We start from the raw sequence: 27957 nt of genomic DNA, 5'->3' as shown, positions 1-27957 counted from the left end.
TTACAGTTGGTCATTGAGTGACTGGGGTTCAAATTCAGAAAGGGGGTGGAGCCACAGCCAATCATATTTGTTTAATTTCAATGCAAATTATGGATGCCAAAGACCGCAAAGCTCACAAACTAGGTCATTGAGTAATTAGGGTTATAAAAAGTGGGCACAGCCAACACCAGCCAAATGCATACCCTGGCAATGCCGGGCCATCATGTAGTATCTATACATAGATAGATACAGAGAGAGAGTTGCAGTGTTGCTTGCTCATTTTCACTACAGTCATTTTTGCATCAAAAATGCTATTTTTTATTGCAAAAAAATATTCTCAAAAAAAAAAGTTTTTTCGCAATATGGTCAAAGGAAAAATAAATTCTCGGAAAATGGGAAAATCTTTATTTTTACTGCGAAAATTCACGTAAAGCAGGTTTTAGCGCGAGAAATCGTGGAAAAAAATCACAAACTTATTACAAAATGATTTCTGATGGCATTTTAGTTTGATAGTCGAACTTTACATTATTTTGGCGAAAATGAATGCAAAAAGAATATCGGCATTTTCGCACATCACTGTATAGAGGATGGCGAGCAATGCCAGAACAGGAATGCACCGCATCTCCCATGTCACCGACCATACACGTGGCAATTTCTTAGGTCATTTTGTGATTTCGTTAAAAGAAAAGAATTAATGACAAAAATGATGTTCAGGTTGTTGTTCTTTGGACAACAGCTGAAAATGTACGTAAGATCAAGTAAAAAACATCAGAATTAAGATGTGTAAATTTCAGTAAGCGTGAAGGAACGATAAAATCGTCTGGAAAACATTCCATTTTTAGTGGGCGTCATAACAACAAAATATTTTCCTTTCTGTGTTATTTGTACATCTGCACTCCATAGCAACTCACAATCTGGACATATTTGGTACAGCGCTGCACTCTCCCCCCTTCCCCAACTCTTTCTTTCCCCTCCCCCTCACTCTTCCCCTCCCTCCTCTCTCACTCCTCCCTCCCCACTACCCTTTTCTCTTTCACCCCTCCCACTTTCCCCTTTTTTATTTTTGTCCCTCTCTCTCTCTCTCTTTACTCTCCTCCCCACACCTGTGTCACCTCACTCCACTTTGTCCCCCCCACCCCCATATTGATCTTATTTTCCTCCCTCTGTCCGCCTCTCACCCTCCCTGAGTCAGCCCCGCCTCCTTTTTCCCTTTCACCTTCATTACTTTCTCATTCTCTTCCATTTTATGCCCCCCCCCCCCCCCCCCCACACACACACACACACACACACACACACACACACACTCTTCTGCTGGGCATACACTGTACACTTATAGTGTACAGTTTTATTATATCAAATATAACATAAATCTATTAAAAAACAACTGACTGAAATTATTCTTCAGGTCCAATGGTTCTGCCTGCCTCCCCTCCGTTGCTCTTCTGAAACTAATCAACCAGAAGCTGAAGAAAAGTGGCATGCCCAGTGGTGGACAGCAGTTATGGCCAGGTGTGTTTGCCAGTTTGCCTATGGCATACATGTCAAACTCCAGCCCCCAGTGTTATCAAATTTGGCCCTCAAGTGGTTTCCCCATTTTGCATCATGTTTGGACCACTGTAGAACACCAGGGAAGCTATAGAGGAGGTGGAGCCCAAAAAACATCAGAGAATCCATATTGGGGAGGTAGGGGTAAAGCACTAAACAATAGGGAACTGTATTGGGGAGGGTGGGGGCCTCTAGACACCAGGGAACTGTATAGGGAAGGGAGGACCACTAGACACCAACTGTATAAGGGTTAGAGGGGGGCCATTAGACACCTGGGAAGTTTATAAGGGCGAAAGCTGGCCAGTATACATTGAGGTTGGCCCGCGACTTGGTCCCAGTGTACAATTTTGTCCCACTTGAGTTTGACACCCCTGGCCTATGGCCAACTAAACTGCCTGTTTTGTATCATACAGTGGGATGCGAAAGTTTGGGCAACCTTGTTAACCCCCCTGGCGGTATAATTCCCGCGGCTGCGCAGCCGCAGGAGGGTTTTTTTTCGCCATTTTATTTTTTTAGCATGTAGCTAGCCTAGCGCTAGCTACATGCTTCCCCCCTCCCCGTGGCGTCCGCCCGTCCCCTCTGATCGCCGCCGGCGCCGCTTGCCCATAAGGAAATCCCGTTCTGATGGGGATTTCCTTGAGGGCTTCCCCCGTCGCCCTGGCGACGAATGGAGGGACGTCGTGACGTCACAGGGAGCCCCGATCCACCCCATAGCGCAGCCTGGCGGCGATTGGCCAGGCTGCGCAAGGGGTATGTGGGGGGCCTGTTTCCGCGGCGGGTAGCGGCGCATCGGCGGTGGGCGGCGGCGATCAGAGCAAACACGCAGCTAGCAAAGTGCTAGCTGCGTGTTTGAAAAAAAAATGATGTAAATCGGCCCAGCAGGGCCTGAGCGGCACCCTCCGGTGGCTTACCCCGTGTCACACACGGGGTTACCGCCAAGGAGGTTAATCGTCATGATTTTCCTGTATAAATCATTGGTTGTTACGATAAAAAATGTCAGTTAAATATATTGTATAGGAGACACACACAGTGATATTTGAGAAGTGAAATTAAGTTTATTTGGTTTACAGAAAGTGCACAATAATTGTTTAAATAAAATGAGGCAGGTGCATAAATTTTGTCATTTTATTGATTCCAAAACCTTTTTAACTAATTATTGGAACTCAAATTGGATTGGTAAGCTCAGTGACCCCTGACCTAGATACACAGGTGAATCAAATTATAAGAAAAAGTATTTAAGGGGGTTAATTGTACATTTCCCTCCTATTTTATTTTCTTTGAAGAGTAGCAACATGGAGGTCGCAAAACAACTCTCAAATGACCTGAAGACAAAGATTGTTCACCTGTGAGAGAACGTAGAAAAGCCGCCGCGTGTGCTACTAAGGAGGCGGCTGATTCCGCGTCCAATGCGGCGGTTTGCACGCGGAAGCGTGCGTCCGGTAGCAGGGCAGAACACGGAAAAGCCGCCGCATGCAACAACAATAAGGCGGCTGGTTCCGCGTCCAGCGCGGCGGTTTGCACGCGGCAGCGTGTGTCCGATGTGGCTGAGTCTGTTAGTTCACACAGGCTTAGGAATACGCACGCGCGCGCTGAGAGGCAGAATTCTTATACTGGGCAGAGAGAGTCAGCTGATCACGCCGATCAGCTGACTCCAGAGCAGGATACTATTGGTTGATCAATTAGGGGTGGTGCTGGAGGGCACTACTCCATATATAGTTACTGCTGGCCAGTCGCAAGTCGTCTGCCGTTGCGAACACTACGTGGAAGCACTCAGACCTTAGTCAGATCTAACAGTGTGTTTGAACCAGGAGGACCTGGGAATTCACACTGAGCCAGATTACTTGAACTGTTATTCTGTTTATGCTTTAGCTAGTTCCAGGGTGTAGAGACCAAGGACCTCTCACCCAGACTAGGGAACTGTATTATCATTTGTGTTATACTCCAGACTAGTTCCAGGGTGCTGAGACCACGGACCTCGCACTCAGACTAAGGAACTGTATTATCATTTGTGTTAAACATCAGTCTAGTTCCAGGGTGCTGAGACCACGGACCTCGCACCCAAGACTAGGGAACGTGTGCAATCCTTTTGTTATTCATCAGACTAGTTCCAGGGTGGAGAGACCACGGACCTCACACCCAGACCTGGCATTGTTTGATATCTGTTATGACTTATTGCTTTCCTGACTACTCCTCTGTCCTCTGATTCGGTACCTCGCATATCTGATATTCCGTTGCCAGACCCTGCTTGCCTTAGGATACCGAATCAGCCTTCTGTCTTTGTACTTTATCTGTCCGTGTGTTGCCGACCAGGCGTGTCCGACCACGAGAGCTATCTCTCCTCCTAAGAGATAGTCTCCAGATCAGATAGTGACATCCACCTTCAGGTGTCACTCACTCTCTGACCCTTCCTGTCTCCAGCCTGACTCCACGCCTTGGAGAGTCTCAGGCTGCTGCAAGGTTCCTGTGTTCTCAGAGCAGTGTTCCTTACTGCCTATTATCACCTGCCCAGCAGGTGCATTACTCAAAGTACTACTGTTACACCAAACACTTACATACCCATATGTGTCCAGAGGTTAGTAATATATCTGTATTATCGGTGATTCTGCTGATCATCAATAATCAGGTATATATCTGCATTCTTGGTGATACTGCAGATCACCAATAATCAGATACTCTCTGCGTGCTGACACCGATCGTTACATCACCATCATGGTTTAGGGAAGGATACAGAAAGCTGTCTCAGAGATTTCAGCTGTCTGTTTCCACAGTTGGGAACATATTGAGGAAATGGAAGACCACAGGCTCAGTTCAAGTTAATGCTCGTAGTGGCAAACCAAGAAAAATCTCTGATAAACAGAAGCAACGAATGGTGAGAACAGTCATAGTCAACCCACAGACCAGCACCAAAAACCTACAACATCATCTTGCTGCAGACGGAGTCATTATGCATCGTTCAACCATTCGGCACACTTTACACAAGGAGATGCTGTATGCAAGAGTGATGCAGCGGAAGCCTTTTCTCCGCCCACAGCACAAACAGCCGCTTGAGCTATGCTAAAGCACCTTTGGACAAGCCAGCTTCATTTTGGAATAAGGTGTTGTGGACTGATGAAACGAATATTGAGTTATTTGGGCATAACAAGGCAGGGGCGTTATGCATGGAGGACAAAGAAAACAGCATTCCAAGAAGAACACCTGTTACCTGCAGTAAAATATGGTGGTGGTTCCATCATGCTGTGGGGCTTTGTGGCCAGTGCAGGGACTGGGAATCTTGTCAAAGTTGAGGGAAGCATGGATTCCACTCAGTATCAGCAGATTCTAGAGACCAATGTCCAGGAATCAGTGACAAAGCTGAAGCTGCGCTGGGGCTGGATCTTTCAACAAGACAACGACCCTAAATACTGCTCAAAATCCACTAAGGCATTCATGCAGAGGAACAAGTACAACGTTCTGGAATGGCCATCTCAGTCCTCAGACCTGAATATAATTGAAAATCTGTGGTGTGAGTTAAAGAAAGCTGTCGATGCTTGGAAGTCATCAAACCTGAATGAACTAGATAAGTTTTGGAAAGAGGAGTGGTCCAAAATATCTTCAACCAGAATCCAGACTTTCATTGGAACCTGCGAAAGAGTTTAGAGGCTGTAATTTCTGCAAAGGAGGATCTACTAAATATTGTTTTCATTTATTTTTCAAATTTATGCACCTGCCTAATTTTGTTTAAGCAATTATTGCGCACTTTCTGTAAATCCAATAAACTGCATTTCACTTCTCAAATATCACTGTGTGTGTCTCCTATATGATATATTTAACTGACATTTTTTATAGTAACAATCAATGATTTATTCAGGAAAATCATGACGATTAACAACGTTGCGTACATTTTCGCATACCACTGTGTTTAAAGAGGAACTGTAGTGAAAATAACATAATTATCTCCTTACATCTGGCGCCATAATTACCTGGGTGCCTTTTTTTAATGTACGCTAATGTGATAGCTTGAGCAGATAACAGGGGCAGCGTTACGTGCTCGAGCATTATCTTAAGTGTTATATAGCCGTTACATTTTGAAAATTAAAACTTTACGGGCATAAACTGTTATGTACAATAACATACCGGTATGTCAATCCATGTATTACAGCTGTGTTTGTGAAGATTATTACAGCATGTACCTGATTATGAAAAGCCGGGGTCTCCCAAGTACGCCCAATTGTGAGTAGCGTCACGTCAGGTACCTCTTGATATATCTGTGTTTGTTACGATAGCTCCATAAATGTTGTATAAAATGTGTTTCAAAAATTCATTTATGGTTTTAAAGTGTACCTGTGGGAAAAGAAGTGTCCCAAATGGGTACTGACCTTAGGAGAGGGAAACCTCGGAATCCTCCAGAGCATTCTCCCATCCTCTCTCACGTCGGCGTACCAGCTCTGTCCCCTCCACAAAACCGTCAACATACCTAGATGCACGGATCTGCTTGGGCTTTGACAGAAAAAGCTGAGCCCGATCAGGACCGCGCTACTGTCACTGGGTGAGCCGTCTGCCAGGGCCGGATTTACCATAAGGCACGTGCCTACAGGCGCCAGATAATGAAAAGGCGGGCCACTCCCCTCCCTCCTTCCCTATGCAGAGTCCCAATCAGAGTGTAAATAAGAGGTCTCAACATTCCTCTGATGAGATCTCCCTTCAGTCAGGGGCACCTCTAGCTTCTGAAGCGAGTCTAAATCCACTTTTTTAACTTTTATTAATGTTAAGCACTATAAACCCTGCTAAACAGCCGCATCCCCGCAGTGAAACGAGGGGTTTATACTCCCCAAATCCCCTGTGCAAAGTACACGACTTTCTTGGTCGTGGATTTTGCTGCCCATGGAGGCAGAGCTTAGGGTTGCAGCTCTGCCTCTATGCGCATCAATCTGCCCACGGATCTCCGCCTCTCCCCGCTCCTCTCAGTGAAGGAAGATTGAGAGGGGCGGGGAGAGGCGGCAATCAGCGGGCATTGACGTGCTGAGAGGCAGAGCTACAGCCATAAGCTCTGCCTCAAGCAGGAAGCGCTCCCCGGACTCAGCAGAGGGGATTTGGGGGTACAGTTAAGTTAAGCTTTGGGGATCTTTGCTTGTGGATGGCCCCATGGAGGAGGACGGTCAAGCATCTATTTTTTCTTTCCTCAGTGCAGGTTTGCTTTAATTGACTTAACCTCTTGAGGACCATAGGTTTACACCCCCCTAGTGACCAGGCCATTTTTTACAATTCAGCACTGCACAGCTTTAACAGTTTATTGCTTGGCCATTCAACTTAGCACCCAAATGAATTTTACCTCCTTTTCTTCCCACTAATAGAGCTTTCTTTTGGTGGTCTCTGATTGCTGCTGCAATCTTTATTTTTATTGTTCACTGCAGTTTGTTCCCTGCAAATCTCGGCACTCACGAGGTCAAGCCACCGGGCGAACGAGAGAGCCACTCTGCGGCCGCCATCCTGCGTTAGGCGGTTGTCAAGTGGTTAAAGAGGACCTGTAGTGAAAATAACATACTGAATGCAATTGCTTATTTTTTTTACAATATTCATGTATAGATTATTTAGCCAGTGGTTGCCCATTGTAAAATCTTTCCTCTGCCTGATTTACATTCTGAATGTATCACTGGTGGTGACATCTTTGGTTCTGCCAGGTGATCTGTGCGGAATGTTTGTCACTGAGAGTTCTTTGCACAGAGGGAGGTACTGCTTGCTTGGCGGTTGGAAAAAGCTGTTATTTCCCAAAATGCAACAAAGTTCACAGACAGCAAGCTGTCAGCAAAGCAGGTCGTTTTGGCTTGCGCACTGCACCGCGCGGCACCTGACCTGGGCACCACCATAGACATAATGTTATATATATGGCAGCGTAAGGGTAATTCGGGGATCCGGTGAAAACTTGGAGGGGGAATAGTAATTACTGACGCCCGGGATTTGTGCGGCAGCAGAGTGAGCCGTCATTCAGCTCACCCTACGTAAAAAAGACAATGAAACGCCATGAACGCACTGTCAGGGCCATGGTCATGACATCACACTGTGGGAGGGGTTTCACCATAATATCAGCCATACAGAGCCCCCTGATGATCCGTTTGAGAAAAGGTAAAGATTTCTCATGGTAAAGGGGGTATCAGCTACTGATTGGTATAAAGTTCAACCCTGGGTTAAAGTTCCTCTTTAACCTCCCTGCCGTTCTGATTCTCGCGGCTGCAGGGAGGTTTTTTTGCATAATTTTTTTTTCTCATGTAGCTAGCCTAGCGCTAGCTACATGATGCCCCCTCCCTGCGGCGTCCCTCCCACCCCTCCGATCGCCGCCGGCGTGCTCGCCCATAAGGAAATCCCATTCTGAACGGGATTTCCTTTAGAGCTTCCCCCGTCGCCATGGCGACAATCGCGATGACGTCATCAACGTCGTGATGTCAGCGAGAGTCCCGATCCACCCCTCAGCGCTGCCTGGCACTGATTGGCCAGGCTGCGCACGGGGTCTCAGCGAGGGGGGGCCTCTAAAGCAGCAGGTAGCGGCGAATCGGCGGTGAGCGGCGGCAATCGCAGGTAACACGCAGCAAGCAAACTGCTTGCTGCGTGTTTAAAAAAAAAATTATGTAAATCGGTCCAACAGAGCCTGAGAAATCCTCCGCGGCGGGTTACCCCGAGCTCAGATCGGGATAACCGGCAAGGAGGTTAAAGTACTTATTCAGGCTTATGTATACATAATTTATCATTATTTTAATCCCCAAACTCACTGTAATTGATAGACTATAACCAGTTCAAGTACTGAATGTGTACCATGTGTTGAGAACCTAGGTGTTACAGGATGGCTTTATACTGGGAATACATCATGGCCTCAATTCTGGTAGCTATGTGAGGTAAATATTTTTTGTAGGTAAAATACCTAATGCAATATTTTCCTCTTTTTTTTTAGCAATTCTGAAAGATTTTTCTCCATTTCCGAACATGAGGTAAAACATGAGGTAAATGCATAAAGTGAGGTAAAACATGAGGTATTTCAGGGATAACCATGCGATAGATAAATAATAGTATTTAATTGTCTTCCACAAGTTAGCATAGTCTTTGGAGGATGTTTTTTTTTTTTTTTTTTTTGAGGGGGGAAGGTGTAGTTGATTATGTAGCAACCTATGAAAAGTATATTCATATGCATCCCTTATAAAAAAATCCAGTAAAATGTTTGGAGTTTTATTTTTACTATTCTTTTCTATTACACAACCTGAATAGGAACAACACTAAAACAGCAATAGGAACTCCACTAAAAACTGCAAAATGCATACAAATTGACGTTACCTCCAGGTACAGACAGGTCTTAAACTGATCGGTAAATTATGTGCTAACATGCCCCCTAATTTCTGTGAGAATAGCTATTTTCAGTAAATTACCTCATGAATTACCTCATAATTTACCTTATGAGGTAAAACATGACTAAAACCTACCAGAATAGCTAAATATCATTAACTCATGAGGTATATTACCTCACACGAGGTAATTTGTTTGTTAACCCTACCAGAATTGAGGCCAAATTTTTCAGCAGATAGATGGCTCGATAGATAATTTCCGACAGGTCCGATTTGATTTTGATTGTTTTTCTGATCAATGTTTTTCACAGAACTGAATGGAAACCAATCAGAAAAATGATCAGACAATCGATCGGAATGTAAAACTGCCAAAAAAACCTCATTGTGTATTCCCAGCATTAGGAATAACCCCCTTGTCGCTGTGTTACCTGCGGCTTTTCATAAGAATCAGCATCTATTGCATTTGAATTTGCCCTATCCCTCTCTGCATGCAATTTGCAACCAAAATTTGCAACACCTGATAAGATCGTGTTATTGACGAGCAGCGAGGCAGCAGAGCGTGTTGACGTGCCCTGTGCCCTCTCTCATGGCAACCATCAGGCAGGAATGTACTCCTAGGATGCCAGTCACACTCCAGACAGGCTGACCCCTGCGTGAACCTCCAGAATGCACTCGCGGCACCGGTTTGGGGCGCACGCCATGGAGCGGAGGGACGGCCATCACTTACACCCTGCCAACGGCCTCCGTGGAGCCGGGTTTAACCCAGCAGTGGCCAGGAAAACCCCATAACTTCGAAGAGAGTTCAGGAATTGTTTTCTCCTCTTGCATGCCTTTGATTCCCCTGGTTTCCCCCCATGTCCCAACCTCTGGCAGAGAGATAGTTAAGCAAGCGTTTGCGTTGTGGTGAAGAATGCGAAGATTAAACAGTTGGCAGAGATGTGCTGAATGTGGAGAGCTGCTGGGAGAACCCCAGTTTCCGAAGTGTGATGTGTCTGAAAGGAGAAGAGGGCAGGACAGGGGGGGAGGACCCAGCTCACAGCCAGCCATCTGTGTCATTCAAACCTCCAGCGAGCTGCAGACGGGATATGCCTGCCAGTCACTGACACCTTTTTCCCCCTCTCTTCGTGTCGCTGCGTGTCCTGAGCTGGAGGTCTGACATGGAGAGGAAGGAGTGCGTCCCAGTCCTGCTGCTGCTCTTTGCGCTCTCAGTGTATTCCTCTGCCAGGCAAGAGCTGCAAGGTAAGAGCCCCAAATGGGGAATTGGTTCTGCAAGAGGGACTGGAGCTGCAAGGTAACATCTCAGTGAGGTGAACTGGATCTGCAAGGTGAGGACCATAAAGGGGAAGGCTGGAAGGTAAGGACACCACGGCGCTAGTCTACTTTAGGGGGCCCAGCAGGAAACCTCATAGGGAATTTACGCTAACAGGATTGGGTGGAGAGCACCCTCTCGAACTTTGGAGCTAGTATGGTTGAGGTGAGCCAACGTGAAAGTCTGTAGGGAACAGTTCTCCAATCACAGCAACCTCTTGAGTTTGAAGCATTCTAATTGGCTGATTAGTGTGGGCGTATTATTACGACAACCTATCTGAAACCCAGCAGTTTGATAGGGTGCCGCTCACCCAATCATGTTTGCGAAATTTCCCTATCAACTTTCACGCTGGTTCACCTCAACCATACTAGCTCACAAATTTTTAGGTTTCAGAGAGGTTGTATTAAACTACGCCCACACTATTCGGCCAATCACAATGCTTTGTGCTGTAGAGGATGTTTGGAAAACTGTTTCCTATGAGGTTTCCTGCTAGGTCCCCTAAAGTAGACTATAGCGCCAGCACCACATAGAGAGGAAGGCTCTACATTGTAAGGTTAGGACCACAAAGGGGGTGGCTGATGTTGTAAGGTAAGGACTCCAGTGAAGCGAACTGGAGCTGCAAGATAAGGTCCCTATAGGGGAAGGCTGGAACTGCACAGAAAGGATCCAGGGAGTGACGTTTTGGATTTGGTAAGAACCAAGTGGGGGAATTAGTCGTGCAATATCTTCTTCCAAGCCCTTTGGCTTGGAAGAAGGAATGGAGCTGCAAGGTAAGGACCTCAGTGGGGTGGGCCAGTGGCATAGTTAAGGAGCTATGGGCCCCAGTGCAAGTTTTACATTGGGCCCCCAAAAAACTCTATACATATCAACTGATATAATTCACAAATACCTGCCAGGGACAGCAGCAGTGTTAAGGTGCGTACATCTCTCTTGATTTTATGTAGCCAGTCAGGGAGAGGGACCCGATCCCCGAGTTCGACATTGCTGGACAGCCTGTACAGACATGTCAGCTCTGTAGCTGACGACGCGTTCTTTTGCTATGCGGGGGGAGGGGGTGGAGAGACGATGGAGCGGTGTGTGCATTACATCATACAGTGGGCGGAGGAGCGGCGCAGACAATGTGATCGGCCTTTGTGGGGGGAGAGTTGATCCGTCAGGCAGAACAATCAAGGGTATAATGGTCAGGGGTTCGCAGCCCCTGTACACATACCTGACTATCGTCTCAGGTGGTCGTTATCAGCCACCTTAGGCATGTGTAGGGGCCTAGAGAGAGGTTTAATCTAAAAGGGCATGACATGGGTCATATAAGGGTCCACATGCCAGGTGTCTGATCTGTATCATCATCGGTTCCTCCTCCATGATCCCACACCCTTTTCCCATCCACTTGGCAGGTGTCTGATCTGTATCTTCATTGACTGCTCCATGATTTTACACCTTTCTCCCATCCACATGCCGGGTGTCTGATCGCTATTTTCAATGGTTCCTCCTCTATAATCCCTCACTTTCCCCCATCCACATGCCATGCAATGTCTGATCTATATCTTGTGGAGAAGTTCTTGATTCTTGATGGTTACCCGTAACCTCCAAGTATCTATAGGATGAGAGAGACCAGGAGCCCAATGGTGCAGTATCGTCAGACAAGGAGCTAATAAGCACACACATATAGGAAATATATTCACAAAGGTGGTTTGCAAAACTTGCAACCACCGTCAGATTCTGCGGGAAAAAAACATCCCCGCTCGGTGTCCTAGGTCTGATGAGGCAGATGCTGGTAGGTCGCACTCCTAGAAACGGTACTGGGGACAACCAAGGTCTTAGTAACCTGAAACCCAGAGGGGTATAGACCGGATGCACAAACACTGGTGGAGGCACCCTTGACGATATGAGTTGGTGGTAATGACGTTATTGAGAGGTGTACCGTCTTACATTCTCAGAAGAACAAACCGTAGATAATGGAAAAGATTACATTTATTGATGTATGAAAGACAACGCGTTTCACGGGTCTCAACCCGCTTCCTCAGGTCAATTCCAAGTGCCTGTAAAGGTTCAGTCACAAGCCTGGCCGATCTGTATCTTCATTGGCTCTTCCTTCATGATGCCACATTTTTGTCCCATCCAAACTCCAGGTGTCTGATCTGTATCTTCACTGGCTCTTCCTCTTGTGATTCCACACCTTTCCCCCACCCAGACTCTCTGTCTGATGTCTGTCTTCATTGACTGCTCCTCCATGTTCACCCATCATTGCCCCATCCACATGCCAGGTGTCTGTTCGGTAGTTTCCCCAACAGACATTCTCATCGTAACTCCGTGTGTGTTCTCTATGTCCTCAAAGACTGTTTATCCAACATACTAGTCCTATTCTCACTCCATGTTCCAGATTCAAATCACTTTTTCTACAAAGGTTTCTCCTAGGTGATATTTTCACATTATAAATAAAATGCCATTAAAGAGAACCCGAGGTGGGTTTCTGACATCAGTATTAGGACACAGAGGCACATTCTGCATACAATGCCCAGCCTCTGTGTCCATTCAGTGTGCCCCCACTCTCCCCCCGTGCTCTGCTGTCCACCAATATAAAAACCGCCAGGCTAGGGAAACGCAGATTGTCGCTAGCTGGTTGTTTAGCTTTAGGCTGCCATTCAGCGGCGCTCCCCTGCCTCCTCTATAGCGCGGCTCCCTGCCTGCGTCCCTTCCCACCTCTGTAAGCCGATTGGAGGAAGCTTATGGAGGCAGGGAGGGAAGGGACGCAGGCAGGGAGCCGCGCTATAGAGGAGGCAGGGGAGCGCCGCTGAATGGCAGCCTAAAGCTAAACAACCAGCTAGCGACAATCTGCGTGTCACTAGCATGGCGGTTTTTCTATCAGGGGACAGCAGAGCACGGAGTGTGGCTGGATGCACACTGTAAGGACACAGAGGCTGGGCATTGTATGCAGAATGTGCCTCTGTGTCCTAATATTGATGTCAGAAACCCACCGCGGGTTCTCTTTAAGGCTACCAGCAAGCAAGGAAATACTCAGAATAATTTTGGCAGTACTTTTTCACCTCCCTTTTGGTACTTTTTCAGTTGTAGAGTGCAAAAGTTATTTTAAACAGAAGATTAAAAATTATGTCCTGGGAGAAAACTTAGGAGAAAAAGTAAATTGGATTGGGCCCAATGAGGTTGAGTCATCAAACCGCGGTAATATTATCGTGCCCTCACAGCTTATGGTAATATTACCTGTAGTTATGCGCGGAAGTGCCACCATATTCATTCGTAACCCGCGTTACTCTAGTAGCGCAACCGCTACTACGGTAACATGTGCGTTACCATAGTAACAGTCACGCTACTGGAGTATTGCTGTGAGCTGTGCTCATTGGTTGATTTTCTGAATTCATGCATCCTAGTACAATCCTTGCTCTGTATGTGGCTTGTGTCCTTTCTGGGTGCTTTTCCAGTAATTATTGGGAATGATTCTTGTAATCACTTTGAGGGAAAAAAATGTAATTTTCCACGTAATGCAGAATTTTTGTAGACGTGTCCTTTGGTTTCACCATGTGGTGTGTTTTTGCCAAATAAAGTAAAACACACTTCTCCTTTCAGTTTCCACATTTACTTTCACTTTCTATTACTTTGCATCATCTCATTGAGTCTCAAAAAGAAAATTGTAAAAAATGTAATGTGAGGTTCCCCTTTAATGTTATGGCAAATCCCTTCCTCAGGCTGCAACTTAAACAGTATAGGTACAATTTTTACATCAAGTGAGATCTTTCAAGGCAATTTTTTTGAAAGAAATTGGAGTGTAGTTATTGATTGTTCCCATAAACAGGTCGATTAGGACATTTTCTCTCTTTCAATTCGATTATAAAATCCAACATTCAGATTAATTAAATTTTCTGTTCCAATTGACCATAGAATCGTTTTACATTAATTTTAGCCACACACTGTGCAGTTTTCTGTACAATTTGATCGCAAAAATTGCATCAAAAATTGTACCGTTAATGGGCACCTTAAGTGGCCAGAAAAGGTGGAGGTGAGCATGCAACCCCCCTTCCTGTGACATACCACACTGGCTGCCTCTCATTCCCCCCCCCCCCCCCCCCCCTTTCCTTACCATTTGTTAAAGAGAAACTCCAACCAGGAATTGATCTTTATCCCAATAAGTAGCTGATACCCCCTTTTACAAGAGAAATCTATTCCTTTTCACAAACAGACCATCAGGGGGCGCTGTATGACTGATATTGTGGTGAAACCCCTCCTACAAGAAACTCTGAGGACGTGGTACTCCTTGCAGTTTCCTGTCTGTGAACCTTGTTGCATTGTGGGAAATAGCTGTTTACAGCTGTTTCCAACTGCCAAAAAAGCATGCAGCAGCTACATCACCTTCCAGCAGTAAAAACGTCACCATGTGATAAATGTCAGAATGTAAATCAGGGATTTAAAAGATTTTACAATGGGCAAACACTGACTAAATCATTAGTACATAATTATTGTAAAAATGAAGCATTTTTTTATTACATTATTTTGACTGGAGTTCCTCTTTAAGTACCCTTATCCCCAGTGTAGTCTCTTTCCAACCTCTGTGGCCAACCCCTACTGCCCCCAAACCTCAACACTGAGAAAGTAAAACACAAACTTATCTGCTTTTAAAATATATTTGATGTCTTTATAAAATAAATCCAGCACCAGCCATCATGGCCAGAGATGTCGCCCACTTTGATAAATTTGGTTTGCGTGGAAATAAAAATAAAGTCCTGTGCTGTAATCCCAGCATCAGCCACACTGACCCGTCTCCCTCCGATCCATATAGGATGAGAACCATATGCCATATTGCTTTATAGATAAGCATCAGAGCAATATCCACCACCATCTGTATTTTTTTCACATATAATGATGATTACAATCTGCTTCTTACGATTATGCGAAATTAAGTGTAATATTTCACAATTACGGCTACACAGAATTACGATTTGGACACTCAATTGATTTTGCGTAATCCATTCATAATTACGGAAAATTTTGCATAATTTTGTGCCGATTTTAGTGGTTATTAGCAAAACCCATCACCAAAATGACTATGGGCCTGATTCACAAAGCGGTGCAAACACTTTGCATGCCTGTGAAAAGTCCTTTATCACGCCTAAACTTAGTTTAGGCGTGATCTGAAGGAATTCGCGCGAACTCCCGCGCGCAAAGTTTTACGCGCGTAGCGCATCGAGCTTCGCGCGAAGCGCCCATTAAGCCCTATGGGACTTTGCGCGCGCGCGTACGCGTGGTAGCTTCGCGCGAGTTAGAGCACAAAGCGGTGATAACTTTGCTAGTGCAAAGGTTATCACGCCTAAAGTCTTTTAGGCGTGATAACTGAGTTATCACCGCTTTGTGAATCAGGCCCCATGTGTGTTAAAGAAAACCTGTAACCTAAAAGAGTGCCCCTGGGGGTACTTACCTTGGGAGAGGGAAGCCTATCGAGGCGGCCATGCCCATCCGAACGGCGGCCATGTAAATATTTACCTCTCCCCGAACCGAGAGCCGCTACTGCGTCTGTGCTGAAGTCGGGAAGGTAAATATTTTGTTACAGAGTCTGGTTACAGAGTGGGAACAAGTGAAAACATTTTATGGGAAGAAGACCTTGTATTTTGGGAGATAATTGATTTTGAAAATGCAAAGGAAAAATGGTTATAAACTTAGAAACTGTCAGTTTAAAAAAACATTTCTTTTCTTGACTTGTTCCCACTTCCCACACGGGGGGGGACCTCAATCGCTGACCAGTAGTGTTCAGCCTGCAGAGCTGACCTGTAGGGGTTCTGTGGGGGAGGACCCCAATGTCTGACCAGTAGTGTGCGGCCTGCAGAGCTGACCTGTAGGGGTTCTGTGGGGGAGGACCTCAATGGCTGACCAGTAGTGTGCAGCCTGCAGAGCTGACCTGTAGGGGTTCTGCGGAGGAGGACCCCAATGTCTGACCAGTAGTGTGCGGCCTGCAGAGCTGACCTGTAGGGGTTCTGCGGGGGAGCATCACAATGTCTGACCAGTAGGGTGCGGCCTTCAGAGCTGACCTGTAGGGGTTCTGCGGGTGAGGACCCCAATGTCTGACCAGTAGTGTGCAGCCTGCAGAGCTGACCTGTAGGGGTTCTGCAGGGGAGGACCCCAATGTCTGACCAGTAGTGTGTGGCCTGCAGAGCTGACCTGTAGGGGTTCTGCAGAGGAGGACCCCAATGTCTGACCAGTAGTGTGCGGCTTGCAGAACTGACATGTAGGGGTTCTGCGGGGGAGGACCCGAATGTCTGACCAGTAGTGTGTGGCCTGCAGAGCTGACCTATAGGGGTTCTGCGGGGGAGGACCCCAATATCTGACCAGTAGGGTGCGGCCTTCAGAGCTGACCTGTAGGGGTTCTGCGGGGGAGGACCCCAATATCTGACCAGTAGTGTGTGACCTGCAGAGCTGACCTGTAGGGGTTCTGTGGAGGAGGACCCCAATGTCTGACCAGTAGTGTGTGGCCTGCAGAGCTGACCTGTAGGGGTTCTGTGGGGGAGGACCCCAATGTCTGACCAGTAGTGTGCAGCCTGCAGAGCTGACCTGTAGGGGTTCTGCAGGGGAGGACCCCAATGTCTGACCAGTAGTGTGTGGCCTGCAGAGCTGACCTGTAGGGGTTCTGCAGAGGAGGACCCCAATGTCTGACCAGTAGTGTGCGGCTTGCAGAACTGACATGTAGGGGTTCTGCGGGGGAGGACCCGAATGTCTGACCAGTAGTGTGTGGCCTGCAGAGCTGACCTATAGGGGTTCTGCGGGGGAGGACCCCAATATCTGACCAGTAGTGTGTGACCTGCAGAGCTGACCTGTAGGGGTTCTGTGGAGGAGGACCCCAATGTCTGACCAGTAGTGTGTGGCCTGCAGAGCTGACCTGTAGGGGTTCTGTGGGGGAGGACCCCAATGTCTGACCAGTAGTGTGTGGCCTGCAGAGCTGACCTGTAGGGGCCATTAGGGTGGCATCAAGACAAGAATCCTTCTGTGAAACAGGGTCAAAGCTTGGTTAGTTTTAATTGTGGGAGACAAACAAGATTGAAGAAGGTCTAACAGAGACATTCCAGTTTAAAGGTGGTTCTGTGTGTGCTTTGCGTCTTCACTCAGTGGCTAAAAGAATTTGAGGCAGAGAGGATCAGTGGAATCGTCAGGAAATTTGCATTGTTTAAAAGAAAATACATTTGTCAGCCTCCATATCCTTCTCACTTCAGGTGTGCTTTAGAGACACTGAAGCGAAAAAAAATGATGATATAATAATTTGTATGTGTAGTACAGCTAAGAAATAAAACATTAGGAGCAGAGACATAATATTGTTTCCAGTACAGGAAGAGTTAAGAAACTCCAATTGTTTTCTAAGCAAAAGAGCCACTAAGCTCCACGACTTTCAAACTCGCAGAGAGCTCTGTCTTCTGAAGCTTATTATCTCAAGTGTCAGTCACTGTGTTTTCTTTTTCTCTGCAGAGGATAGTTCAATAGTTCACTGGCCTGCTCTGTAAAATCATTTACTGTAGAATGCTGAGTAGTGTGTAAACTGCAAATATAAGAAAATGATGCAATGTTATAAAAAACACTATATAACTGAAAATAAAAATATGAGAATATTTTCTTTGCTACTAATGTTCTAGTAATTATCCGCACTACACAACCAATTCATTATATCATCATTTTTTTTTTTTGCCTCAGTATCTCTTTAAGGCATGAAAAGTTTAATGAATCAAGCTCGCTCCCCATGTTCACTATAGTTACGCCACTTAGTTTCAGACTATAAATGTTAACACTTAATAAACATTTTGGCCCATGACTTAGACTAAGTTTTTGATTTTGGCCCCTTGCAAGATTTATTTTGACAACAACAGCAAAACTTTTGTAAAGTGCTTTTCTCCAGCAGGACCCAAAGTGCATAAGCTTGTCTCAGATCAGTACATAGTGATGTGTACAGGGGAAACGTTATGTGGTCACAAATGCCAGACTAAACAGGTAGTTTTTCAATTTTTATTTAAACGTGTCCAGGGTTGGAGCTGTCTTGATTACGTTTGGCAAGGCATTCCACATGGTAGGGGCAGCATGACAGAAAACTCTGACTCCAAAGGTTTTTAGTTGGACTCTGGGGGTTGTCAAGTTATTGAATCCATTTGATCTGAGGTTGTGGGAGGTGTGATGCAGTTGCAATAAATCCTTCAGGTATCCGGGGCCTAGGTCGTGTAGGGATTTGAATGTTAGCATGCTGAATTTAAAAATAATTCTCCATTTTATGGGTAGCCAGTGTAGTGAGCAAAGGATTGGTGTTATGTGGCAATGGCAGGGTTGGCTTGTTAACAGTCTTGTGGCAGCATTCTGTACTAGCTGCAGTCAATGTAGGTCTTTGTTTGGGAGGGCTGCATAGAGGGCACTTCAATAGTCCAGCCGAGGTGATGAAGGCGGGAACTAGGGTTGGAAGATCCTCTGAAAGAATGAGGTGCTTAATTTTTGCAATATTCCTTAGCTGAAAGAAGGAATGTTTCACCCCCTGCTCTAGTCAAATCCTCACTCCAAGGCCCATATGCAATTCACTTTTCTCCTGAGTTTTCTCCTAGGTGCAGGGCCGGCACTTCTATAGAGGCAAAGGGGGCCCCCAGAGCCTGTGGGAGCCACAAGGTGCACCTTCTCCCCTCCAGCTATGGTGACCCATGAGAGTGGGATGTTGTGTGTTTAATCTGTATAGGAAAAGGAGGAAGTGAATAAGGGGAACCCCAAAAATGTTTTTTTAGGGGACATATGATGGACACCTAATAATATTGTGTGACCGGGGGGAGGGGGTGGGGCAGTCTTTAAAAAAGGTAATAATGAGGTATGCTCTGATGTTTCGATGGTCCTGGTTATATTCAAAGAATATCATGCTAAATTGGTCACTGCTCGGGATATGCTCAAACAGCAGCCAAGCAGTCACTGCATAAACTTAAAGAGAACCCGAGGCAGGTATTTTAAATCTTAAGACAACACAGAGGCATGTTCTGTGCTTAATCACATGCCTCTGGGTCTCGCTATGGCCGCCTCTAGTCCGCTGTGCCCCCCCCCCCCCCTGAAAAAAGCGCCTGGCTAGTGACAATCTGCTTGTTACCGTATCTTACCATGTGTACCCAGCATTAGAGACTCTGATGCTGATGTTCAGTTCAATCCTAGAAGACAAAGTGTACCCTGATTCAGCCTTATGACATACATAAAACATATAGGCCTATCTCTTTAACTACTTGCCGACTGCCGTTAAGTCCTGGGGCTCTAATTTGCATGAGATCGCACGCACGCTGCGCGCGCATCTCATGCTCAGAGGGCGGAGCTCCGCGTCCTCCTCAGTCTATGAGCGGCTATTGCCACTCGGGAGACTGTTAGACGGCGTGATCGCCGTCTATTTACTTATACAGTGCTGCGATCAGCAGCACCGCTGCACTGGGGACAGCCGTGTGACACGGCTGTCCCCCTGGGGGACAAGAGAGCGATCGGCTCTCATAGGCAGAAGCCTATGACAGTCGGTCACATGATCGGCTGGGTGCAGGGAGGGAGAGAGGGAATAAAAAAAACAAAAAAAAAACATTTGTTTTAAAAAAACGGATATAAATATTTATTAAAAAAAAAAAAAACTTGGGGGCTATCAAACCCCACCAACAGAGAGCTCTGTTGGTGGGGAGAAAAGGGGGGGAATCACTTGTGTGCTGTGCTGTGCGGTCCTGCAGCTTGGCTTTAAAGCTGCAGTGGCCATTTTAGTTAAAATGTGCCTGGTCTTTAGGGAAGTTTACCACTGTGGTCCTCAAGTGGTTAATCAACCAAGTTATTAAAGGGTACCAGAGCTGAGGAACCCTACAGATTTTATACTCACCCGGAGCTTCCTCCAGCTCCATAAGCACGAGTCCCTTGATGTCCTACCGCGGTCTGCCGTTCAGCCGCTCAGGCTCAGTCAGGATCAGTCTGGGCTACAGCTCAGGTGCAGTAGCCCAGACTGACGTGACTGAGCCAATTACCCGGGCTGATTGGCAGACCTCAGGAGGAAGGCGAGGGGCTCAAACATTATGGAGCTGGAGGAAGCTCCGGGTGAGTATACAATCTTTAGGATCCCTCAGCTCTGGATTCCTTTAGGCTTTGTTCACATCTAAAATCGAAATTGCTGATGGATGACGATTTTTTGAGCATTTATTTTCCCCCTCCTGGCGCTCCACTGCGCGGTACGATTTTGTGCAAAGCGCTTTTGCAGAGCGATTCTGTTTTTTCACTTCCTGATGTTAGTCAGGAAGTGAACTCTTTGACCCGGAAAAGAATAAATACAATTTACAATTTATTCTTAAAAATGCGAACGCAATCGCCGGCTAAAAAAAAAAAAAAAAAAGATTTGTGAGCATTTTGCGTTTTTCCTATTCCTTCCATTGTAGCAAAATCGGCCCGAAAATGGTACACGCAGCGATTTTGTAAACAGAAAGCAGACGAAACGCGCTGATATGAACTATCCCATAAGGATTCATTGCACAAGGTATTTGAGGGAGTTTTTCAAAGTCGCCGGCGCTCAAAAAAATCGCAAAATGCCCTAGGTGGGAACAACACCCTTAAAGAGAATCTGTATTGTTAAAATCGCACAAAAGTAAACATACCAGTGCGTTAGGGGACATCTCCTATTACCCTCTGTCACAATTTTGCCGCTCCTCGCCGCATTAAAAGTGGTTAAAAACAGTTTTAAAAAGTTTGTTTATAAACAAACAAAATGGCCACCAAAACAGGAAGTAGGTTGATGTACAGCATGTCCACACATAGAAAATACATCCATACACAAGCAGGCTGTATACAGCCTTCCTTTTGAAACTCAAGAGATCATTTGTGTGTTTCTTTCCCCCTGCAGCTATCTTCCACTGAAGTGTCAGGCTTTTTCTTCCTGCAGAGTGCAGACAGCTCTTCCTGTATGTAATTCCTCAGTATGTGAAAGCCCAGCCAGCTCAGAGGAGGATTTATCCAGCTTGTAAAAGATAAGAGAGAAGAGAGAAGCTGCCCTAATCTAAATAGTGCAGAGAGGGGACTGGAGGGGGGAGATGCATCACAGAACCACAACACTGAAGAACTTGGCAGCCTTCCAGACACAGGCTGACAAGTCTGACAAGAGAGAGATAAGTTGATTTATTACAGAGATGGTGATAGTAGAAAGTGCTGCAGTAAGCCAGAACACATTAGAATAGCTTTTGGAACTTGTAGGATGATAAAAAACAGGATGCAATTTTTGTTACGGAGTCTCTTTAAGCTTTTATCCCCCAAAAATGGAAGAATGCATGGCAAACGTAAAGCCCAAAGTGATAACGTCTAATTAGGTGGGGTTTATAAGGTCATCAGCAGTGAACATTTGAAAGGTTCTGTTGGTAATGGAACCAGCTAGGGCATATCTTACAACAGATAAAGATTGCCTAAAGAAGTGCAATTTAGTAAGTGTAGATATGGAAAAAAGCCTTTGATAATGCTAACAGCAAACAAAAGTTTGCTTTCTTAAAACAGAAAGAATTTGCGATAATTCAGGTTGGAGTGAGCTCTGAGATGTCTCCCACAATGCATTACTGCTGAAATATGCAAATCAGCCATTGTTGCCCTTAGAAGCTAAACACACTCCAGATCCACTGGAATGCAATGATGTGTCAGCTTGTTAATTTGTACGGAGCCATAATAATCCAACATGCATACAGACTGTTTCGGATCGGTTGATCCTCATCAGTGCAGAGCGGGAGCCAGGAGAAGACTGCGGAAGCTGCAGCAAGGCACATGACATCTAGGGGCTGGAAGAAGCCCCAGGTAAGTAAAGCTACATTTATTTTTTTCACCTTGGTATTCCTTTAAATTGATACTAAAGTCCATAGATTGACTCCTGTATCTCTCTGCATTTGCTGGAACCTCTGCTGCTGCTCCTCTCTCTGTTGGAGAGATTTCGGAGCTTGGGGCTCCCCCTGCTGGTGAATACCGTGTGATACATTTGGCATAAAGGCTGCAGAATTTCAGTAGCTGCCGTGCTGATGTCAGCAGTCTTGTGCTGAAGCATGGAATGGGGTGTAAGGTTTATTGCTTTTTGCTAGATTGCATACGTCATGAAACATGTGGAGCCAATGTTAATTAGGGCTTGTATGTTTTTTTATTTTCTTAAATGAGTTTGGGTACTTTCATTTAATTTATCGCATTGCGTATCGTTTGTTTGTTTTTATTCGTTGCCTGTTTTTATTTGAATGCTTGCTGTTTATTTAGTGTAATAATTTTGTGTGTTTACCTGTATTTTTCATGTATTTTCTATTACTGTTTTATTATTGTTTTTCCTTTTATTGTTCTTTTGTATTTTTTTTTGTTTGTCTTTATTCTACTCTATTTTGAGGCAGGGGTCACACTTGTGAAAATTGCCAGCATTTTGCCGCAGTATGAAACAGAATGTGAAATGCAAGTACACAAATTCTTTGGTTCCCAAAGAGGGACTGTCCCTCCCAAAGAGGCAAGTTAGTAGCTATGCTGTGCATGATTGTTACACATGGAAGGGGGGGGGGGGGGGAGTTGCAGATGGAAGGGAGGGAGGCTGCTACATATGGTAGGAAAGCCATAAAAAAATTAGCCTTAGGGCAGAAGAAGCATAAATATGGCCTTGCCTGCCGTTGTGGTGTCGGTATGCCCTAAATTGCTAGCGTCTCGACGTCATGACGTAGCCATATTGCATCATGACACTAGGGCCACGTTACACATGTGCAGTGGCGTAGCTAAGAAGCTGTGGGCCCCGATGCAAGTTTTACAATGGGGCCCCCCAAGCACTGTATACATAACAATTGATACGACGCACCAAAACCTGCCAATGGCAACTACAGTGTCAGAGGTGCAAGAAGGGGATGGGGAACAGTTTGTTAATGATTACCACTATTCAAAGTATCTATAGAAGTGATTATTATGAGCACAGGACCAATAGAGAGCTAATACTGCAGTTGAGGGAGGGCCCTTCGGGGGCCCTCTGGCCCAAGGGCCCCGATGCGGTCGCTACCTCTGCACCCCCTATTGCTACGCCCCTGCACATGTGCATGCGCAATAGAACTAGAGTCTCTGAAAACAGCTGATGGACAGCTGATTTGGGATGACAAGCGCAGTTGCTCTATGATAGTGCGCTGCTGCCCAGCCTGCAAGCAGCACAGGAAGCTCCGATTAGGACTACACCATTCTCTGTACGGGGGGCGCACGACTGTAGGGCAACTGCGCGTTTCTCTGAAATCAGCTGTCTGTTAGAGTCTGAAAGTTCTCTTGCACTCGCACGTGTAATGCAGCCGTAGCATCATGATGCAATATGGCTACGTCATGAGGTTAAGGAGGCGCTAAGAATTTAGGGCATACCGACACCACACAGACAATATACAAAACAAATCAAATTACTGCAGTCTAGATACGGTCTCGCCTTGCAGTGCTGGGTCCCCGGTTCAAATCCCAGCCAGGGCACTGTCTGCACAGAGTTTGTATGTTCTCTACGTGTCTGTGTGAGTTTCCTCCGGGCACTCCGGTTTCCTCCCACATCCCAAAAACATACAGATAAGTTAATTAGCTTCCCCCTAAATTGTCCTAGTCTACAACACATACACTACACAATATAGACATATGACTATAGTAGGGATTAGATTGTGAGCCCCTCTAAAGGAACAGTTAAGTGACAAAACAATATACTCTGTGCAGCGCTGTGGAAGATGGCGCTATATAAATACTAAATAATAATTATACATCAGAAAACATATTAGCAACCACACTGATATATGGACTATGTCATAATTTATGTTCTATCACTTCTAATTACATATGGGGAACTTTTTTTGTGTGTTTTGATTTGGCTCTAAATATTGTCACTTTAGGTTTATTGCCTGATATACTGTTACTGCTAATGGAAATGACTGAGGAAAGATGTCGTAATAAAGTCTGTGTCCTAACGTCTGCCACTCTTGGGCAGCATGGTGGGTGGTGCAGTGGTTAGCACTCCCGGCTTGCCGTGCTGAGCCTCTGGTTTGAATCTGGCCCAGAACACTATTTTCATGGTGTTTGTATGCTCTTCCTTGTTTGCATTGGTTTCTGCCCACATTCCCAAAACAGCACGCAAGTATTTTAGTCGCTGGCGGCTGGCTGGTAATATGGGCACTGCATAGACATCGAGGTTAATTGCAACTATAGCGGTGCCCAGTGTATAATTTGGGCACTCGCTACGAACTAAATTTAGCGGCGGCGATCAGTGGTGGAAGGAGGCGCAGATATTGGCGGAGGGACAGTTTAACAACACAGATTGCAGTGCAGATATCGGCGGGGGAGTTAGGTTAGTGTTGGGTGTAGATAGAGGCAGGGTTTGTGTGATAAGAGCAGAGATGGATTAAGATGCAATGGGGCTCTAGGCAAGGTAGTGGATTTGGCGCTACCTTGTGGTGCTTTTTTTAAGCTGAAGTGGAGAGAGGTCAGAGAAGTTGGCTGGTGGGCCCCTTGACACCCACTAGGCCTCAAGCACCTGCCTAGGTTGCCTGGTGTATGATCCTGCTCTGAATAAGAGGTTTAGGTACCGTGACAGCAGAATATCTGTAAAATGATAGTTATTCTACTATTGGTATTAGCCAGTGCTCAATAGTAGAATATCAGTAATTTTACCAATATTCTACTAGCAGCTTCATCCAGCACCCAAATTACTGTGATACTAGATAAGTTAATTGGCCTTAGACTGTGATAGCGCCATATGACTACGGTAAGATTAAGATTGTGAGCTCCTCGGGAAGACAGTCAGTGACATGATGTACTCTATAAAGTGTGAAAAATGTCAGCGCTACACAAAGGAAAAAAAAATACTCATGAATCTCTATTAGTATTTTCACAGTATTTGCTTTTTTCATTTTCTTATTATTTCACTATTGTTGGTGGAAGTGTGAGTATGTATTTGCTTTAAAGGAAGCATCAGCCATTTTATGCTAGTTCAGATCTACTTACCCGGGTGCTTCCTCCAGCCCCTTGCGGCCTACATGTCCCTCACCATCGGCCCGGGGTCCCCGCCGGTGCATAGGCCGACCTCGAGAGGTCGTCCTCTACTACGCCTGCACAGAACACTCAAGCCCACGTGCGAGTGATTGACAGCGGCGCTCACACAGGCGCAGTAGAGGACGACCTCGAGGTCGCCCTATGCACCGGCGGGGACACCGGGCCGGCGGCTGGGAGCGTAGCTGCGGCAGGGGACATATCGGCTGCAAGGGGCTGGAGGAAGCCCCGGGTAAGTAGATCTGGGGGTAGCATAAAACGGCTGATGCTTCATTTATTAAAATATGTAAAAAAATAATAAAAATAAAAAAAACAACAAAAAACTGGAATGAAACTCCATATAAAAAATCGTCAAATAAGAAATAACCTATTTATGTTACCTGTCCTGTTGTTTTTAGTGTTCACTGTCACATTTTTTTTTTTTTTTAGATTCTTTATTTATACATTTTTTTTTACAAAAAAACAACGATACATATCCATACATATTATATAAATTAATCTCCACCAATTATATTATATCAGTCTAGCCCCCCCTTCAAAGGAACCATTCCTTAACTAGCAACGTTTCTAATAAGCCCTTTAACACTAAAAAAAAAAAAAAAAAAGAGATTAGCCTTATGTCACCTATATTCTATCATTCATCAAACCCCATTCCCACTACACACAGTCGCCCAGACGCTCCACTAATCAACCACAGTCTAACACCACCTCAGTCCTCCCAACATCACAACCATTCACTCAGCCATATCTATTCTGGGTAGTGAGGGGGGGACCCCGAGGGAGAAAGGACAGAGAGCCCCAAGGGACGGGGAACCAAAATACCAGTCTCTAACCCCATATGAAAGCCCGTCTTCTATGTCTCCCCTACTCCACCTATCAGGGACGTGTACTCTCCTGTTTCTACAAAGGATCTCCATCCTTCCCACATCCTTTCTGTTAGCTGTTCCCAATCACTATTTTCCTGTACCAGTCTCTCCATCTGGGATATATAGGTTACTTCCCTCAGCCACTCCCCTACTGATGGAATATCTACCGATTTCCAGTACCTAGCTACAAGTATTCTTGCTGCATTTATTAAATGTCTTACGTTCACTGTCACATTTAATAGAAATGTGATATGAAGAAGAAAATAATATTTCTGCTGGTTTCCATCTTTATTGTTTCCCTTTTCAAAAAGTGACATCACTTCTGTCCTCTTCTTTTTTCCTCACCCCAGCTCAGTGTTAAAGCAGACCTGAACTCAGAACATCCTCTCTGCTCTAAAAGATACACAACAGCATAATAACCTGTAAACAAAAAACATTTCTTTGTTACAGCTGATACAAATCCTAAATCTGCACTGTTTCTACTTCCTGCTTTCATGGAAACAGACATATTGTTAACATCCTGTGCTTTCAAATGAGCTTATCTGTCATAGGCAGTCATGTGACACAGGGGAGTGATCAAATTACAACTTGTGATTAGACACAAATAAGGGGGAATCAAACAGGCTTAACTCTCTAAATACATACAGGTTGCGTTTCTCTCTGTTTTCCTTTTGTCTTATGCAAGAGTTCAGGTCCACTTTAATTTAACTTCCCTACCGCCACAGCTTACTGTCCCTCCCACAGCAATCATCACCTAGGCAACAGGCTTACACCACTATGTAAACGCTTCAAAGGGAAGGGGGGTATTCAATTATCCTCTGGTCATAGTGTCCTTATCTGGAATAGGAAGCTTTCTGTTATTTGCATGTTGAGATAAGCTTAAAACTGTAGCTAACAAAAAAAAATTGTCCTGGATGCTAACGTATCCCTTTTCCTCCCCTCTCTGCAGTGATTGACCTCATGACAGCTAGCGAGTTACGGCACATGGTCGGCATGGTGGAGAAGGTCCGGACGGACATGCTAACCGTCAACGATATTTATTTGCTGTCCACGTTTCGACTTCCTGCCAAGGCTGGAGGGGTGCTATTTGGGTTTTATTCTAAGAAAGACAACACGAAGTGGCTGGAGGCATCCGTTGTGGGAAAAGTCAATAAAGGTAGGCTGCTGATATGGAATACAGGAGCTAGCAATTTTACTGTGGCAGTGAGAAAAGTGGAGACCAAATATGAGGAGATAATAATGGGACTGTAGAATGAGAAAGGTCATCGTGTCTGAGGATCTGGTGGTCACATTTGTTGCAATAAAAGTAAATATTATTTCAAGACCACATCAATCTAATTGTCACAGTTGAAATGCAGAGCCATTGGCTCTTATTCAATTCAATTTTTCTCCTAAGTTTTCTCCAAGAAATTTGAGACATCCTCTAAAGACGAGTTAGTCCACCTTTAGCTTTGATCACAGCCGATATTCTTCTTGGTATGGAATGAACAAGATGCTGATACCGTTGCTGAGGAATGTTGGCCAATGCTGACCTAATGGCAGGTCTAAGTTGGGTCAGATTGGATGGTGGCATTCCCAAGCTTTGAAAAGATCTTTCCACTTCGTCCCACAAATGCTCAATAGGATTGAGATTAGGGGACTGAGCTAGCAATGGAAGCAGGTTAAATTATAATTTTCCTCAAACCAATTTAACAACATACAGTGGCAAGGTGCATTGTTGTCATTTCTGGGCCCGCAATATGCGTCTTTTCCTATTTTTCTGTGATACCAAAGGCACGCTTGATGGTCTCCTGCTGCTTAAGCCAATCCTTTGCAAAGTCCCTATTGTTGTGTGTTAACCTCCTTGGCTAGAATCCAGAGCTAGGGTCAGGGCAGAAAACCGCAGCTCAAAGCGGTAATCCCGACCTGTGCTCGGGGTAGCCGCCGGAGGCTGTGTGCAGAGCAATGCGCG

At 45.4% G+C, this 27957-nt stretch overlaps 2 protein-coding genes across 11 annotated transcripts in view; one reads left to right on the top strand and one right to left on the bottom strand.

Moving 5' to 3' along the window:
* MTX1 (metaxin 1) overlaps positions 1-27957 on the bottom strand; it is a 175690-nt gene that overhangs the window by 64642 nt on the left and 83091 nt on the right. The window lies entirely within an intron of this gene.
* Positions 1-27957, top strand: part of THBS3 (thrombospondin 3) — a 104374-nt gene that overhangs the window by 18800 nt on the left and 57617 nt on the right. For 7 of the 10 annotated variants that reach the window (XM_068252542.1, XM_068252539.1, XM_068252535.1 and 4 more), the window contains exons 3-4: positions 5663-5733; positions 26956-27162. In XM_068252542.1, the coding sequence (XP_068108643.1) occupies positions 5688-5733; positions 26956-27162 (253 nt within the window). In that variant the 5' untranslated portion in view covers positions 5663-5687. Of the gene's footprint in view, positions 1-1384; positions 1489-5662; positions 5734-8443; positions 8493-9264; positions 10068-26955; positions 27163-27957 lie in introns of those variants that run through there. The other 3 variants (XM_068252541.1, XM_068252544.1, XM_068252540.1) reach the window with 3 other exon arrangements.

Source organism: Hyperolius riggenbachi, chromosome 9 (assembly GCF_040937935.1).
Source record: "Hyperolius riggenbachi isolate aHypRig1 chromosome 9, aHypRig1.pri, whole genome shotgun sequence".
In the NCBI taxonomy this organism is placed as follows: Eukaryota; Metazoa; Chordata; class Amphibia; order Anura; family Hyperoliidae; genus Hyperolius; species Hyperolius riggenbachi.
The sequence above is the reverse complement of the archived record's forward strand: the minus strand, read 5'-3'. Positions and strand labels throughout refer to the sequence as shown.